We start from the raw sequence: 18,301 nt of genomic DNA, 5'->3' as shown, positions 1-18,301 counted from the left end.
TTCCTGACTCCCTATCTCACACAGGTTCACTTACCTTTGTCCTTGGGAGAATGGTTTCTTTCATTTTCAGTAGGTTTTGTCAGGTTCAGTTCTCATCACTCAACTCAAGTAGTTTCCTCAAGTAACTTCATCTATGCCCAGAACTTTTTCCACTTCTACTGGTGACTCCTAAATCAGTGTCCGTATGCTATACTATTTTCATTGGCGACAGGTTCATAAAGCCACCTGAATGTCTACAGCCCCTTGAATCCAAGTATGTTTGAAACTGAACCTGTTATCCTAATTTCAAAACCTCCTTTGTAACTCATGTCATTTAATGACATGATTAGCAATAACTGACATAAGCCAAAATCGAGGAGTTTTCTCACTTAATCATTAACTAAATCTTATTGACTGTCTATAAAATAATCCAAAATCTACCTTTTAACCTTGATCCCCACTGATACTGCCTTATTTGTTCTGACTACTTAAGTAGTCTTCTTAACTTGTCTCCATCTCTAGTCTTAATCATGATTTCTACTTTTCTCTACTTCATTCCTTCCCGTTAAATGTGATATCATATATGAAATAATATCTATGTATATGATTGACTTATTTATTTGGAAGTCAGAGTCACACAGAGAGAGAGACCGAGGTCATCCATCTGCTGGTTGATTCCCCTGAGTGGTTATAGTGCCTAGTGCTGAGCCAGCTGAAGCCTGGAGCCAGAAGCTTCATGTGGGTCTCCCACATGGGTGGCTGGGACCCAAGCACTTGGGCTGTCTGATACTGCTTTTCCCAGGCCATTAGCTGGGAGCTGCATTGGAAGTTGAGCAGCCAAGACATGAACCATATGGGATGCTGGCATTGCAGGTGGCAGCTTTACCTGCTACACCACAACGCTGGCCCCCAGTTATATCTTTTACTACCAGAATGATGTTTCTGAAAATTAAGTTGATTACACACATCCTTTAAAACCTTCAGTGACTCCCCACTGACGACACACAGACTCCTAGGATACAGTAGCTTAGCTCCTGCGTGCCTCCCTGTGTTTCTCTTCTTCATTACTCTTTTCTCTTCCCTTTCCTTGACTACTAGCAAGCTATTTCCTAAGTTTACAGACTTATTACAGTAAACACAATGTGATTCTTCATGCTTCTGTGCCTTCTGCCTCGGATGGCTCTTTGCTATTTTCTTCTCACCCGGTCAACTTAAGTGATTGCTTTAGAACTCAGAAAGGCTCCTTCTCTATGGGGCCTTCTTCCCCTCTCCCTTAGGAACTTATTTTTTCCCATTGAGCTACGGCTTTGTCTCCTTTTATATGATTGTACTATAATGAGTCTTTTTCCTTAGTCTCATAGTGCCTACCAGTGCACGACATGTATTCCTTATTTCCCTTCAATAATTTGAAGACTTTTTATTCTAGTTATGTGAAAACCTGAGCTCTAGGAACTTAGTTTGCAGATAACTTTTACTATACTTAACTATTGTTCTGAAAGTCCCTTTGGTAATCAAAAGCTACCTTCTTTTACCTTTTTTCTTTCTAAAATGTTTGATTGTTGCTCTGCTTTTCAAGTGGATGAAAATAGGGACAGCAACAGAGATCTTCCATCCACGGGTTCACTTCCCAAATGTCCACAACAGCTAGGGCTGGGGCAGGCTGAAGCCAGGAGCCTGGAACTCCATCCAGGTATCCTACATAGGTCGCAGGGGCCCAAACACTTGGGCCATCATCTGCTGCCTCCCTGGGTGCATTAGTTGGAAGCTGGATTGGAAGCAGAGCAGCTGGGACTTGAACCAGCACCCTGATAGATGATATGGGCATCACAAGTGGCAGCTTAACTTCCTCTGCCACAATGCCTGCCTCTGTCTTATTTTTTATGGCTGCTTCTAAGCAGTCATTGTTTTATGAGTATAACAGAAAATTAGAACAGAAAGAACCTGCGCCGCGGTTCAATAGGCTAATCCTCCGCCTGCGGCACGGGCACACCAGGTTCTAGTCCCGTTTGGGGCGCCGGATTCTGTCCCGGTTGCCCCTCTTCCAGGCCAGCTCTCTGCTGTGGCCCGGGAGTGCAGTGGAGGATGGCCCAAGTGCTTGGGCCCTGCACCCCATGGGAGACCAGGAGAAGCACCTGGCTCCTGCCTTCGGATCAGCACGGTGCACCGGCTGCAGCGCACCAGCCGCGGCAGCCATTGGAGGGTGAACCAACGGTAAAGGAAGACCTTTCTCTGTCTGCCTCTCTCACTGTCCACTCTGCCTGTCAAAAAAAAAAAAAAAAAAGAGGAAAAAAAAAAAAGAACCGTAAGCAATATCATTTGCTACAGGTAAATAAAACATTGTTATCATAGGCTTTTTTTTAAGACCTCAGCAGAATCATATTTGTGTTTAACTTATGTGATAATGAAGAAGCTACCTATTGACTGGAACTCTATCTTTGTGATGTTAATTTCATTTTAATTTTATGATTTCTTTTTAATATGTAGGGTGATCTTGATACCACAGCAGTAAAAGTAGAGTTTGATGAAGAATTCAGTGGAACACCAGTAGAAGGTACAGGAGAAGAGGCACTGACACAATCGGCACCTGTAAACAAAGGCCCCAAGCCCAAAAGGGAGAGAAAAGAGCCTGGTGAGGAATTATTATGAGGTTGTTTTTGTTCGGCATATGTGAGAAAAACTATCCAGGCTATATAGCTAGATTTTTTTGATTATGCTTTTTTCTAGTAGTTGAAGTAATGCCTTTAATTTTTACGAACATTTATTTTTGTAAAGATTTATTCATTTATTTATTTGAAATGCAGAGTTAGGGGGCTGGCGCTGTGGTATAGCAGGTAAAGCCGCTGCCTGCAGTGCCAGCATCCCAAATGAGCACTGGTTTGAGCCCTGGCTGCTTCACTTCCAATCCAGCTCTCTGCTATGGCCTGGGGAAGCAGTGGAGGATGGCTCGAGCACTTGGGCCCCTGCACCCGTGTAGGAGACCAGGAGAAGCTCCTGGCTTTGGATCGGTGCAGCTCCAGCCATCACGGCCAATAGAGGAATGAACCAGTGGATGGAAGACCTGTCTCTCTCTGCCTCTCTTTATCTCTGTGTAGCACTTTCAAATAAATAAATCTTTAAAAAAAAAAAAAAGTTATAGAGAGGTAGAGAGAGAGAGAGAGGTCTTCCATCTGCTGGTTCACTCCCCAAATGGCCGCAACAGCTGGAGCTGCACCAATCCGAAGCCAGGAGCCAGGAGCTTCTTCCTGGTCTCCCACACCGATACAGGGCCCCAAGGACCTGGGTCGTCTTCTGCTTTCCTAGGCCATAGCTGAGAGCTGGATCAGAAGAGGAGCAGCTGGGACTTGTGGGGTCCTGGCCTCACACGTGGTGGCTTTACTCACTATGCCACGGTGCTGGCCCCACAAACATTTATTTTATAAAGTACTTTTCATTTTAACAGTTTTATTTTTACTAATGACATTTGTGTAAGTATTCATATCTTATTGCTGTTCTTTGTCTTTTAGGTACCAGGGTGAGAAAAACACCTACAGCATCTGGTAAACCCAGTGCAAAGAAAGTGAAGAAACGGAATCCTTGGTCAGATGATGAATCCAAGTCAGAGAGTGACCTGGAAGAAACAGAACCTGTGGTTATTCCAAGAGATTCTTTGCTTAGGAGAGCAGCTGGTATTGTGATACATTTTCTATTTATATTATTGTGTATTACAGTTTGACTTATAAGTTGGTATTAATGTTATCAGTGCTGTTAAATACAAAGTCATTAGTATTGTAGAATTTTCAGTTAGGAAGATGAAAAGCATTGCTTTACAGAATGGCCCTTCCTAGCAAAGTTGGACATAAATTTCTCTAAAGTGAATCATGTTTTCTTACAGTTTTATAAGTTCTGTTCAACATTTAGTTCAAAGATGTTTGGTAATATACCAGCTGTGGTAGAGGTAGCAAAAAGTGTGTTTTGTGCTTTTGTTTATTTCAGACTTCTTAGAATTTCTCCTCCTTTAGGAGTTTGATTCCATGCACATAGATCTCTTTTAGATAATTCCACTGGTAAAGCTAGACTGCAGAATTCCTTTTTATTACTATATATTGCTGCTAAGCATGTGGTTTAATCTTTTTTAACTTGAAGTGTTCAGATAATTTGAGTTTCCTGTTTTATAGATTATTCTCCATTTAAGTCAGTTATTAAAATGAGTGATACTGTATTATTTACCTTTGAGAGAGACATTTTTAATTATATGTCAGGCCTTAAATTCTTGGGTTCTCTAGTCATCAAGTGATTGAATTTCTTTTTCCTAATGTCTGTAAGTATTATTATATAGGCATATCTTTAACATGAGCAACTTAAGTTACATGAAAATTATTTATTAAATGCTTGAAATTACATAGAGGCTATTCTATACATTAAAAAGAAAGTACAGAATTACATGTCCTCCAATAAATTTTTAAATTGTATTATATGCTAGAAATTATAAGGAAATGTATTTGCATTGTGCCAATGTGCCTTTCTCCATAATTGGTATCTTAAAACATTCTCTTAAGTTATTATTTTGCTAATATTTTGAGGTCTTGAGTTTTCTGTCTCTTCTCATTCATCTGAAAGATTACTGTTACATCATAGTAAAACTAACCCTGTAGAGAATATAGAAATTTTTATGCAAGAGGTTAAGAGAAAGTTTAATACTTCTTGAAGAACAATAAAATTTGTTATTTGTAGTCACAGAAATGGGAAAAATTAGTAGTTATTTCTGCCATGGCCCCATTGACCGGTTTCCTCATTGGTTTTTCATTTTATTTTTAAAATTTATTTGGAAGTCAGAAGGAGGGAGGGAAGGGGGGAGGGATCTTTTATCCTCTGGTTCACTTCCCAAATGGCTTTAATGGCTGGGGATGTGCCAGGCTAAACCTAGGAACCCAGAGCTTCTTCCAGGTGTCTCACGTGGGTGCAGGGGCCAAAGCGCTTGGGCCATCTTCTACTGCTTTCTCAGGCACATTGGCAGGGAGCTGGATGTGAAGTAGAGAAGCTAAGACTCTAACCAGCATCCATATGGAATGCTGGCATCATTGACAGTGGCTTATACTATTACGTCACATTAGCCCCTCCTCAATGGTTTTGAATTACATTTGAGTAGAACAAGCATCATTCTGATCAATCAGTCCCATCAGTTTATGCTCTTTTAATATATGCAGCATTACCACACAGCCTCTTGGGAGACGAAAGACAGATGTTAATACTGTCAAATAATTGAGGCCAACGTTGTCGGTTTTTATCATAAATGTTTTTTTTTCTCACGAATTTTTAGAGATAGTTGGAATATTTTTCAAATGTGTTATCAGTAATTTTGCATGTGGGTAAAGCTGAGATCTGAGTTTAACATTGTTGTTTTTCTCCTAGCTGAAAGACCTAAATACACATTTGATTTCTCAGAAGAAGAGGATGATGATGCTGATGATGATGATGACAATAATGACTTAGAGGAGCTGAAAGTTAAAGCATCTCCCATAATAAATGATGGGGAAGATGAATTTGTTCCTTCAGATGGCCTAGATAAAGATGAATATACATTTTCACCAGGCAAATCAAAAGCTACTCCAGAGTAAGTTATGAAACAACTGCTATTTAGTATTATGGTACAGTTAGTTGTTGTAGGGATCTGCCAAAGGTCTTATAGTGAACTTTCCATAAGAAATTGTTACTGTAGCTAAGGTCTTCCTCATGAAGGAATAAATCTAGTTAACACTGCAGCTGTTCCCATAACTTGACTGTCCTTTAGAGGAGGGATTGGCAAACTTTTTCCATAAAGGGATGGATTTTAAATATTTTAGGCATTGTAGGTCATATGATTTTTGTCAAAACTAACTCAGTGCTGCCACTGTAGCAAGAAAACAATCATAAGCAACATATAAATAATGGTTTTTTGGAACACGGTTATTCTTATTTATCTACAAATAAATCCTTATTTATCCTTATTTATCTATAGTCAGTAGGCCAATGGAATGTAATTGGATGACCCTTGGCTTTGAGAAAGTTACTAAGATTTTAGAATGAACAGTTTCATGCTTCTTCCCTAGGTTTGGTCTTACTTTTCTTGATTTTGGTGAGGTTATGAACTCCTAGATATTTTGTAAAGAATTACTATAATTTGCCTTGACCAAGATCCTAAAATAACTGGTCACCTGTAATCTAGGATCATATATGGGATTATTGCCTGCCATAATAGGGATTCTTCCTCTGTGGTTTTTGCCCATATTTTGCTGATGCTATTTTCTAGAACAATTATTTTGGCCAATCATAGAATGTAGCTTAATGGTAATTTGAATAACTTTAAGACATTGCTCAGTTTTTATTCTACTTTAATGTTAAATCATTGGTTTGTGAGGTATCTGTATATATGTGTATAGACATAGTTTGTATATGTGTACACTTTTGTGCACATGAAGGGAGAAAACTTTGCTCTTTCTTTAACAGAAAAAGTGAGAACTAAAGTTTTATCCTGTGATTATAATCCTGCAGTACGTATTAAATAATAGGGTTGAAACGAGATGTTTGAATTATATCCTGTTTGTGGTGTTTTGTTTTCTTTCTAATAGAAAATCTTCACATGACAAAAAAAGTCAGGATTTTGGAAGTCTCTTCTCATTTCCTTCATACTCTCAAAAGTCAGAAGATGGTATGCACACTTACTCTTTCTGTTGGTTACTACATAGTGGTGGAGAGAAAGTGGCAGATAAATCAGTAGGTCATAATTTGATATCAAAAATTTTCATGAGCATAAAGCTTCTTTACATTTTGCTTAAGGTAATAGGATTTACTTTGTTTTTCTGAGGTGATTCTACTGAGTTCTTAATCACTGTGGAATCATTTAGCTAGCCAGGTGCTAAACTGTGTTTTTGTGTGTAGTGTGTATATAAAGGTAGTATTGAATTGAAGAATACATGAAATAGAAATTTTAAGAGGCTGAAATTTGACTGCATTGGCAATGTGAATGTATAAAGAAAGCTTTAAGGGAACCAACATAGATACAGATGTGTTTTTCTAATCCTGTTTTTATCTGAGAGATGCAAACCTTCATAAGAGCTGATTTAAACAGGGTATGTTTTTAATCCTTACATTATTTGTAGGTAATTTTTGAGAACAGTTTATTGACTCTCTTGGATTTTAAATACACACATAGAGACAAACCTAGAGTTGGTACATATCCTTTATGTATGGATATTGACTTTTAGTGGTGTGTCAGAAGTTACATATTTACTTAGATCCAAGTAGCCATTTTAACAGTTCCTGCCCCTCTGTAAAGGAGGGAGAAATGACTGATTAAAGTGATTTGAGTGTAAATATAAGCTGAAAGTAAGCCTGCATACCTTTTAAATTAATTTCTTGATTTAAAAATATGAATACTTGCAGATCTTTTTTGGGTGTTATAACTGATATTATTGAAATGGTTAATGGTATTATTTAAATACTAAATAATCATAGAACATTTTCATATTTCATTTAAAATTAAATCATCAGTATATATTTTAATTGGTCAATTTTAAATGATTAGTATTCGGAACTATTTTCATTATGCATTTCTATTGATTTACAACAGAATTAGCATTTTTGAGGTATAACATTGATCTCTTTATATTTTTACTATCTGTATATTCTGGATTAGATGATCAGAAAATACGAATTTTTAGATCAATTACTAAAGTCATCAGTTAAAAGAATCCAGGTTTACTAAGAGGTCTTTGTAGAGTCTTTATACTTAAAATAGCTTTGTAATTTTCAGATTCCGCTAAATTTGACAGTAATGAAGAAGATTCTGCTTCTGTTTTTTCCCCATCGTTTGGTTTGAAACAAACAGATAAAGTTCCAAGTAAAACAGCAGCTGCCAAAAAGGGTATGTACTTAGATTTGTTTATTAAGCATTGCATAAAATAAACTATAGAGATGATTGATGTGCGGCTGCATTGAATATATAACTATGCAAAAGAATTAAGTGTCTATCAGATGGCATTTTAAAATGTAATTATAAAATAATCCCATGTGTTGATATCTAAAGATAGCTTTCTAGTAAAGCTCCTTTGTGGTTGTTAGGTTGTTAAGTGGATTAAAATTTTGTGTTGGTAGTAGCCTGATTCTTTCACCTGTGTCAGTGGTGTCTCGGCTCCTCATGTGGCGGGATTGGTCGGTTGAGTTGGCGTCCTTTTTTAATTTGTGAGCTATATAGCTTCTTTCTTGTCCATAGCCTTAGATTGTTCACAAAACACCTGGAGTTCATTCATGAATCTGTTATAGTACCAAGGAATATACCTTGGGCTTTTTGAAAGAGGTCAGTATTAGTGCTTTGTGTTTTTTTAAAAAAAAAATGACAGCAAGTAAGTAAATAAATAGGAGCTAGTCCCTCAAGGATCTTAAAGATCCATAACAGGCAACACTATTGTAGAGACACATGTATTGAATGTAGTAAAACATTTTTTAAATTAATTTATTTGAAAGGTTGAGCGGCAGAGAGAGAGGTCTTCCATCTGCTGGTTCACTCCGCAGATGGCTGTAATGGCCAGAGCTGCACTGATCAGGAGCCTGGAGCTTCTTCCAGGTCTCCCACACTGGTGCAGGGGCCCAAGCATTTGGGCCATCTTCTGTTGTTTTCCCAGGCCATAACAGATTGCTGGATCGGAAGAGGAGCAGCTGAGACTCGAACCAGCGCCCATAGGGATGCCAGCACTACAGGTGGTGCCTTTACCCACTATGCCACAGCGCCGGCCCCAGTAGAACATGTTTTTAAGAAAAATACATACTTACAGGACTGTGGTGGTTTTCATTGGCTATAAGAACCAGTACAATAGGTGACCATGCCTCACTGCCCTTAACTACTTCAGTGTGCATTGACCAGTTTCTTCGTGCTTTGTTAGAGTATTAACAATCTTGCTCATGGCTGCCCTTAACTAGTGATTGAGGAAAGCTGGTCTATAAATATGTTTCTTTGCCTGAGGGTGAGCTAACTCTGGGATGTATGTTTTATATACTGGCTTTCAAAGTGATGGGTATCTTGATAACTTCATTACTGGCTTCCCTCTCTTCCTTGGCTAATTTTTGTCTTCCTTGTACATCACTATCCAAATTCTCGGGGTTGAATTCTTTTCTTTGTATCAGGCAAGGTCTGCTTGTGAGGAACCCAAACTAAAACAGACCCTATAATTACCCTTTAAGCATCTTTCCTTTCTAAACGCTCATATGAAGTGGCAAAAAAAAAAAAATACCCTAAAAATGTGGGTGCTTCATCACTTATTGAAATGTCATCTTGTGTCATTCATTAAGCTGTCTACCCATATTTAACCTAATGAGTTTGAGTTGAGCATTAACTAAAAAGCTCCAGTGTCATGCCACCCTCTTGTTTGGTTGCTTCTTCAGTAGCTAGTTTGGCCTTAGTTGAACAGTGACTTGCAGGGTAATTTCTGGGACTCTAGAAAAGCTTAAGGTTCCTCTACTTTCCTCTCAAAATATGACACTCATAAAATGTACCATTTCAATTCATGTTCCTCTGTGGGATTGTCTGTGTTAACCCCAGATTCCATTTGGTAGTTTCAGTAATTTTCAGCAAAAAGGTGGACCCTAGTACTTAGACATATGACCCAATGCTTGCCTGGCATAGTTGAAAGTGTTACCCAACCGGGGGCCAGCATTGTGGCTAGCCAGTAGATGTGCTGCATGCAATGCTAGCATCCCATATGGGTGCTGCTTCGAATCTTGGCTGCTCTATTTCTGATCCAGCTCCCTGCTAATGGCCTGGCAAAAGCAGCAGAAAATGGCCCAGGTGTTTTGAAACCTTGCTACCCACGTGGGAGATCGGTTGAAGCTCCTGACCCAGCCCTGGTCTTTTTAGCCATCTGGGGAGTGAACCAGCAGGTGTAAGATCCGACCCCCCCCCCCCCCTTCAAATGAGTAAATCTTAAAAGTGTCACCTAACCCAGGAAGAACTGGGATTTGTGCCACAGAAAAGTGGTCCCCAGATCAGCCAGCTATGTTAAGTCTATGTATGGCTCTCATTTCAAATTTAGGTGTGAGGACTCTGGGATCCAGCTGTGGCTGTCCCAGCCATAATGCGAGTTAAGGGCTCTCATTAGCCAACAGCTGGAGCCCTATCTCTAGTGTCTCAGACTGAAACTGGAATACATTTTCCATAGAATTTCTTTAAGTAGAAAAGTCTGTAGTCAATTTGGATTCATCCATGACATTTTTTCCTAAATTGGGTTTTATTAAATAAGTGGGGAAAAAAAAAAAAAGATAGTTTTCACATAGAACTGCAGATGAAGCTGAAAAACAAGGTTTACTTTTAAAACAAACTTCAACAAAGTAAAGGCCTTGTGTCTTGTCTACTTGTCTAGGATTTTCATATTTGTTTCTGTTAAGGTACCAAGTCTAGGTTTTAACTTCGAATAGAAATTAATGCATTTCCATTCAATTATATTGAGCATTACAAAAACTGCATTTTTCCTCTGGAACATGTTACAAGCTGGATGTAACATGATTACATTTAGGTTATAATTAATGTCAAATCTGCTTTATTTGTCATGACTATATTTAAAAGTTACCATTTCATTAATTGTAATGGCCCTTGCTTAAACTCATTTGAATTATCTAAAGGTAAATTATGCATAATTAAATAAAAAGTATTTTGTCAAATAAGAGATTATTTGCCTTTACACTGGCACCCAGCAGAGAGAAACCATTTCATTATTTAAGGCTATTCAATTACTTATCAGCAGTCAGCAATTCCACTGTTAGATTCACTTTAGCTATGTTTTTTTTTAAGTATATTACATTGACCTATGAAATGGAAATTTGCTTAATAGGAAAACCAACTTCAGATACAACCCCTAAGCCCAAGAGAACACCCAAACAGAAGAAAGTAGTAGAGACTGTAAACTCTGACTCAGATTCAGAATTTGGCATTCCAAAGAAGAGTACAGCACCAAAAGGTGAGGATTATCTTCATCTAACCCTTTGATGTACGCTGTGTGGAGAGTACTAACTTCAGTGAATTTAAAGATGCTGGGAACTTTGGAGGAGGGGCTTCAAAAAGTTCATGGAAAGCTGGAATGCGAAGATAAGTTGTTTTTTTTTTTGGCACAAAAATAAAAAGGAACTCCATGCATATAAGAGGTCTTCAGAAAGTACATGGTAAATGTATTATAAAAATATGCATAAATTGCAAAAAATTTTTGCATAAAAATAAAATTTTATTTCATTGTTCCATGAACTTTTTGGAGCACCCATGTATTTTAAATTGCTTTTCAACTCAGTAAGCAGAATGTCCAAGACTGAATGCTGAGTTAGGGTCCAAAGGAAACAGCAGTTTGGTCCAATAGCTTTGAGTCCCAGTTTTTTCATTTGTAAAAGAAAGACAAACAGTTGAATGGTTTAAAAAATGCTTTTGAGGTGGGCATTTGGCACAGTGGTTTAGCTGCTGCTTGTATTACCCACATCCCAGAGCAGCAAACCTGGATTTGAGTTCTAGACTACTCCTGATTCCATCCTGCTGTTAATATATACCCTGGGAAGTTGTAGGTGACCTGGTAAGTACTTGGTCTCTGCCACTCACATGGGAGGCCTGGACAGATCTTAGCCCCTGTCTTTCTACCTGGCCCAACCTCTACTATTGTGGACATTCCAGGGGTGAACAGGAAGATAGACGTCCTCTCCCTGTCAACTAACTAAAAGTGTTAAGGACAGTGGGCAGTTACTCTAAGACTGCTCTTCCGTGTGGGATCTGTGATGATTAATGCTAGTCTATGAGGAATAAAATTGAGAGTAAACATTTAAAACGTACGTGTTAGTAATTTTTCATTTTTAGAAGTATTCATGACAAATTGGAAATTTAAAAATATTTCCATCAAATTATTTGAGAAGCATTCTTCTAAAATTTCCTTTTTCAGGTTCAAGGATCACATATGCAAAATGTAAATGTTTTACATATCAAGGTCATTGAAATGTGTCACTAGGACTTTTCCCATAGTCTAAACGTATTTGCAAAATATTCTTTAGTCATGTCAACTACAGGACTGAAGTGATGCTGCCAAATTAATTGTATGCCATTTATATTTAAAAGTGCAGGGTTCCAGTGCCCCACTGATTGGGCATGCCAAAGAAGTAAATTGTAATGCTTGGTTGTCTTTTCTTTGTATATCACACTTACCTTTGAGAGAAAAATCTTTTGTATTATTTTAAGGTAAAGGCCGAGGGGCAAAGAAAAGGAAAGCTTCTGGTTCCGAAAATGAAGGTGATTATAACCCTGGCAGGAAACCATCCAAAACCACAAGCAAGGTAATCCGGAGTGTCTTCATAGTACCTGATTGTGTTTAACATGATTATAACTGACTTAGGCTGTAAGGTACCTGAAGTCTTGTAACAGCTGGAAACCTTGCATCGATTATCAGTAGAGAGGGCTTTTGTATATGGTTAATGAATTATCAAAGCATAAATTTACATAATCAGACTTTTTTTGGAGATGCTAAGTAGATTAGGAATAGTTATCCACTCATTCATTGAACTGTAGTAGTACTATGCTATCAGAACATCAGACTATTTTTTTTTATTTTTTAAAAATGTGAATTCAGGGGTGAGCCTCTGGTGCAGTGGTTAGGTCACTGTTGGGGATGCCTGTATCCCATAATGGAGGGCTTTTAGTCCTGACTCCTCTACTTGGCATTCAGCTTCTTGTGAATGCAAACCCTGGGAGGCAGTAGGTGTTAATCCAAGTACTTGGGTCCCTGTTACCCACATGGCAGATCTGGAGCAAGTTCCTGGCTTCCACCTAGCCCTGGCTGTTTCAGGTATTTGGGGAGTGAACCTGTAGATGGAAGATCTCTCTTCATCTGTCTGTTTGAAAGGCAGACTCAAGCAAGAGGAGAACAAAAAAAAAATTCCCTTTGACTGTGACTAATTTTTCCAATGAGTTCTTTAGAAGTATACCATCTCTTTCATGTAAATAAATGACATCAGATGTTCTTCCTTGCCTTTATTTTTTCCTCTTCCCATTATGTTTGTATTTAAGTGATTACAGCTTTATGCTACTTCCCACATTGACCTCTGCCATCTTGTTTTCTGTAAGTCCACCTTGGTGACTCTTCTATACATTTGTAGAAACACTGCTAGTGTGTACTATTCCCTGCATGATTATGTCTTCTTCTGAGTGCTTAAGTACATAAGTAAATACCCAAACTGTCTTATTTTTATCTGGGCATCGTGCATACTTGTTTCGTAATATGAGGTACTTCAAACCGTGGAAAATTTAATAAATGGTGTTGCGTTTTTGAGGCTAGAACTTGGTAAACAGTGAGACCACCAAGGTAGCAAACTATTATATCTCATCCTGTTTTTCCAAGGAGTAGTAGTTTTTAACATGACTCCTCTAATTTAAAAAATCTAGAAACCGAAGAAAACATCTTTTGATCAGGATTCAGATGTGGACATCTTCCCCTCAGACTTCACTTCTGAACCACCTTCTCTGCCACGAACTGGCCGAGCTAGAAAAGAAGTAAAATATTTTGCAGAATCTGATGAAGAAGAAGATGTTGATTTTGCAATGTTTAATTAAGTGCCCAAAGAGCACAGAAACATTTTTCAACAAATACCTTGTGTTGTCCTTTTGTCTTTTCTGTCTCAGACTTTTGTACATCTGGCTTATTTTAATGTGATGATGTAATTGATGGTTTTTTATTATTGTGGTAGGCCTTTTAACATTTTGTTCTTACACATACAGTTTTATGCTCTTTTTTACTCATTGAAATGTCATGTACTGTCTGATTGGCTTGTAGAATTGTAATAGACTGCCGTGCATTAGCACAGATTTTAACTGTCATGATTGCAGACAACAGACCTGCTTTTTGAAATGAAATTTAAACATTAAAAATGGAACTGTGTTCTCTGTCTCTTTACTGAAGATGAAAACATAGTAAAAGCTCCCACACACCTTTAAAATAAATATATTTTATTCTTTGCCAGGAGACTCCATGGAAAAAGGTAAACAGTATATGAACATAGAAAGCATCGTTAAACAATCTCAATGTACAAACAGAGCCAGTGAAAGTACATCACAGACTTGCTAATATATCAAAAAAAAAAAAAAATCCACTAGTGCTTAAATGAGAACTAAGAAACTGACACTTGTATCTGTTAACCACTCTACCACAGCTTTCACTCTGCTTCATAGTGATTGAACAAGGTCAGAGGCGGCAGATTCTATGCCCATGCCTTTGGGAGTTAATGTGAACCCCTTGGCATCAAGAAGGCTGGAGAAAAATCCCAGTATTGGGCATGAACCAGGAAGGACACTAGAGTTACATGGTCCAGGTGGTAGACCAGCCTACTAATCCCATGAAATTTCCCTAATGGCTTGTGAACAGGTAAACAAAAACTTATTAACACTGAAAAGTGTTTTTGCCTTGGAGGCTATCATTACTGTAAAAATGTAGTGTTTTTTTTTTTAAACCATGTAGTTATGTCATTAAACAAGAAATAAACCACTTCTTTTAATTTAAAGTGACAATAACAATTGAACAAATGACGTTTGATTAACTGAACTGGCAGTTACACCGATACAGAATTCTCTTCTGCTAGTGCAGTCAATTTGTATACTTTTACTGGGCAACATGAAATAAAAGATGCAATCCGAGAGCATCAAAAAGAGCAAGGACAAGCTCCCATACTAACTAAATCAGAATACCATTAGTCTTCAGTTGTCATACTGTACAGCAGTCCTGTTTCCTTACCTTGATGTCTTGATTATTCCATGAAAGCCAGACAAGTAACTTTTTAAACTTTCTTAGGTGGACATGTACAGTAGTCTGTTTCATAACCTTGGTGTCTTGGTTATTTTGCGTATGCAAGACAAAAGGAAAGCACCAAACATACAGTATAGAAAGAACATTTCTGTATGTACAAAGTCTTCAGAAACTTAACTGGGTAAATCATTTTGACTGGATCTTTGCCATGCATTCTTGAGTGTTCAAAGAGGAAAATAGAAGCTTTTAACTAGTTTCTGGTTGCATGAAATGGCTGATATTTTAGAACTTGAAGAGTCTGTATTTCTAAGTAAGTTACACAGTGAGGAAGATATATATTGATACATATGAAAACTTCTTGGTCCTTCTCGAGTTTTAATATATTTTCAGTCCAAAAACTAAGCAGCAGTAAAAATGTTTTTTCTTGCATTTTAAATCCTGGAATTGAAGGTTCTGGGGAATGTGTGAAGTAGCTGGAAAATGTCTTATTGCACCAGTGGTGACTGACTGACCCCGCTGTTTTCCACTGAGCTGGGTGAGATGCTGGGACTGTGCTCTGCTGTGTTCCCACTTGAACTTGGGGTCAAGGGTTCATGTCCTTCCGAATTCTCCAGCATTTCCTGAATGAGCGGTGGCATTGATCCAGGAATCTCCATTTTCAAGGTAATTACACGTTCTGCACCTTTTAAACACATAACAGAAGTCTGGTTAAGGTGAAGGAATTGAGAAACACGTGGGCCCTTTTTATCCAGCTCATTTTAACAAGAGTGGTTTCTTATGAAAATCAGATTTCTTACTTGTTGCAGAGGTATTTATTACTAGAGCTCTCATTCATACGAAAATAAGTGTATTTAGAACAGTGACTACATCCACCAGAAATCACTTTAAGTGAATGTGAAGTTAGATTGTTAACCAGCTCAGGGTCACAGTACTGATAGAGGGTCTTTCCACTGCTGATTTAACTTCACTCATCTTTTGTGGAAGCAGCAACCAGTACATTGCTCATCTTAAAAACAAGATAGTGCAAACGATACCTCCCAGAGAGTATCCTGATTTTACAACGTTAAAACAATTTTACTGTATGAAAAGGAGCAGAGATACGGTAACATGTTTAAATGTGATAGTCTCGTGCCTGGGTCAGTTTCAGAAAACAATTTACAAAGAACAGACTGTATTTTAGAACTAATGGTTGAAAGGGATGCTAAATTCTCCACAAATGGAGGAATTGACCTGAATAATCAATATGCACTGATTATCAACTTCATGTAGCATTGCACCGTCGGGTACAGTAGCCTGTAGCCATAGGTGGCTTATTAACTTCAAATTCATTAACTGCACTAGCCACATTACAAGTGCTTGAGAACCACATGTGGGCTAGTGGTTACTGTTGTGGACAATGTAGATGGTCATATTTCCATAGTCACAGTAAATTCTACTTCTCACTGGTCTAGCTGTTTACAGTGAATGACAGTATTAAGTTAAACAGCCTCATTTTAAAAAATTAAAGATAACCAGTGCTTGAGCAATGCAATTATGAATGTTATCTGACCTTTGCCTCTACTCTTTCTCATGCTGGGGATAAACTCAGAATGTCTCACTGAAGAAACCTCTTGGAAGGAACCCAAGACTTGCTGCTCCTGTGCTTTTGAGCACTCTCTGAAATGTAGTTTGTTTCTTGGGTCTGCAAGGCCCAGCAGGAAGGAGGAGGACAGCGGCATAGTGGGGCTAGCTGCTGACTCGTCTCTCTACATAGAAACACCCAAGTCTAACATGGGACGTGATAGATACAGCTCTAGGCACTTCTGCAATTGTAAATCACTGGGCACTCGGGAAAATAAGAATTCCTTTGCTTAGAGTTGTATAGAAGTAAGTCTGCCTCTACACAAGAGAGCAATGCTTGAAAGAGAAACAACCAATCACTTTTACCATAAGTACTGTTAATTTTTCTTGAGGTTTGGATTTTCCCGGAAAAATTGGGAGTTAAATTTACATAAACCAGAGCTGTCGAAGTAGAATATTAAAAAGGCTCTCATAGGCTACATTCTCAAAAATTTTTCTAATCTGATTTTTAAAATTCCCTGTTAAGAGGCCGGTGCCGCGGCTCACTAGGCTAATCCTCCGCCTTGCGGCGCCGGCACACCGGGTTCTAGTCCCGGTCGGGGCACCGATCCTGTCCTGGTTGCCCCTCTTCCAGGCCAGCTCTCTGCTGTGGCCAGGGAGTGCAGTGAAGGATGGCTCAAGTGCTTGGGCCCTGCACCCCATGGGAGACGAGGATAAACACCTGGCTCCTGACATCGGATCGGCGCGGTGTGCCGGCCGCAGCATGCCTACCGCGGCGACCATTGGAGGGTGAACCAACGGCAAAGGAAGACCTTTCTCTCTGTCTCTCTCTCACTGTCCACTCTGCCTGTCAAAAAATTAAAAAAAAAAAATTCCCTGTTAAGAGCATTATGAAGAATAAGGTTTTTAATGCTCTATTTCCATCTAAGGAGAGAATACTATTTAATTCCTTTTGAGTTTGGGGCCAGCGCTATGGCACGGTGGGTTAAGCTGCTATTTGCAGTGCTGGTTTCCTATATGGGCACCGGTTCTAGACCCAGCTGTTCCACTTCTGATCCAGTTCCCTGCTATTGTGCCTGGGAAAGCAGCAGAGGATGGCCCAGGTGCTTGGACCCCTGTACCCATGTGGGAGACCTGGAAGAAGCTCCTGGCTTCAGCCTGGCCCAGCCCCGGCCTTGAGGCCATTGGGGAGTGAACCAGTGGATAGAGGACCTTTTTCTGTCTCTCTCTCCTTCCCTGTAATTCTTTCAAATAAGTAAATTTTAGTCCAAAGAGAAGTGAGTTCCAAACCTTAGAACAGACAGCAACTGTTAAATACCCTGCAGGAGGACATGGAGTTGAAAACCACCACACTGCAGTGAGCCAGGCCCTAGGCCACTGTCACTGGCGCCGGCTAAGGCTGTACCTTTAGCACTGATGCTGCGGAGATCCGTGATTTTCATTAAGATCTTTGGGAACATGTGAGGCTTGCTGGGTCGTCTTTTTCTGATATAAATTTTTAGTGCTTCCAGCAGCGGTTCTTGTAGCTTATCTACTTTTGTTGGTTCTTCAAGGTCCTGGCGGTCTAGAGACCAGGAATAAATAATTAGAAAATGAGTTATCAGGACAGAAAGGGTCATGCAGTTTCTAGTTAGAGTTCCGCCCATTTCCCTTCTTCCTTGTTTTCTTGTTCCTACTATAGAAGGACTTTGTTAATTTAATGATTCAATCACATATGCAGATTTGAAAAAATAAGTAACTGCTTTAAGCAATGATACTTAAATAATTGTCCTCATGTTGATCTAAGGCACATTTTGATGGCTGTTTTATCAAAGGAAAGAATTACCTCTTGTGACCAGAAGGTGTCACTACTGATCGAAATTAAAGCAGACCTTGAGCAGGATTGTTATAAAGGCAAGGTAAATTTGCCCCATAATTAATGCCGTTATTTTTTAACCACTTATGATTCCGTCTCCTTGGAACCAGCAGGGGTCACTACAGAGAATAAAGCCCTACTT

The 18,301-nt window shown here is 38.8% G+C and overlaps 2 protein-coding genes across 3 annotated transcripts in view; one reads left to right on the top strand and one right to left on the bottom strand.

Moving 5' to 3' along the window:
* TOP2B (DNA topoisomerase II beta) overlaps positions 1-13,883 on the top strand; it is a 68,040-nt gene extending 54,157 nt beyond the window's left edge. The window contains exons 29-36 of the mRNA XM_062215354.1: positions 2,464-2,608; positions 3,483-3,644; positions 5,368-5,569; positions 6,564-6,643; positions 7,748-7,858; positions 10,815-10,940; positions 12,191-12,285; positions 13,391-13,883. Of these exons, the coding sequence (XP_062071338.1) occupies positions 2,464-2,608; positions 3,483-3,644; positions 5,368-5,569; positions 6,564-6,643; positions 7,748-7,858; positions 10,815-10,940; positions 12,191-12,285; positions 13,391-13,558 (1,089 nt within the window). The 3' untranslated portion in view covers positions 13,559-13,883. The remainder of the gene's footprint in view (positions 1-2,463; positions 2,609-3,482; positions 3,645-5,367; positions 5,570-6,563; positions 6,644-7,747; positions 7,859-10,814; positions 10,941-12,190; positions 12,286-13,390) is intronic.
* A 71-nt stretch (positions 13,884-13,954) lies between these two features.
* The window catches only part of RARB (retinoic acid receptor beta), a 177,094-nt gene continuing 172,747 nt past the window's right edge, over positions 13,955-18,301 (bottom strand). For both annotated transcript variants that reach the window (XM_062215375.1, XM_062215367.1), the window contains exons 7-8: positions 17,710-17,868; positions 13,955-15,426 (exon numbers count right to left, since the gene is read on the bottom strand). In XM_062215375.1, coding sequence (XP_062071359.1) covers positions 15,230-15,426; positions 17,710-17,868 — 356 coding nt within the window. In that variant the 3' untranslated portion in view covers positions 13,955-15,229. The remainder of the gene's footprint in view (positions 15,427-17,709; positions 17,869-18,301) is intronic.

Source organism: Lepus europaeus, chromosome 2 (genome assembly GCF_033115175.1).
Source record: "Lepus europaeus isolate LE1 chromosome 2, mLepTim1.pri, whole genome shotgun sequence".
In the NCBI taxonomy this organism is placed as follows: domain Eukaryota; kingdom Metazoa; phylum Chordata; class Mammalia; order Lagomorpha; family Leporidae; genus Lepus; species Lepus europaeus.
Note: the sequence above shows the minus strand (reverse complement) of the source record. Positions and strands in the feature narration are given on the sequence as shown.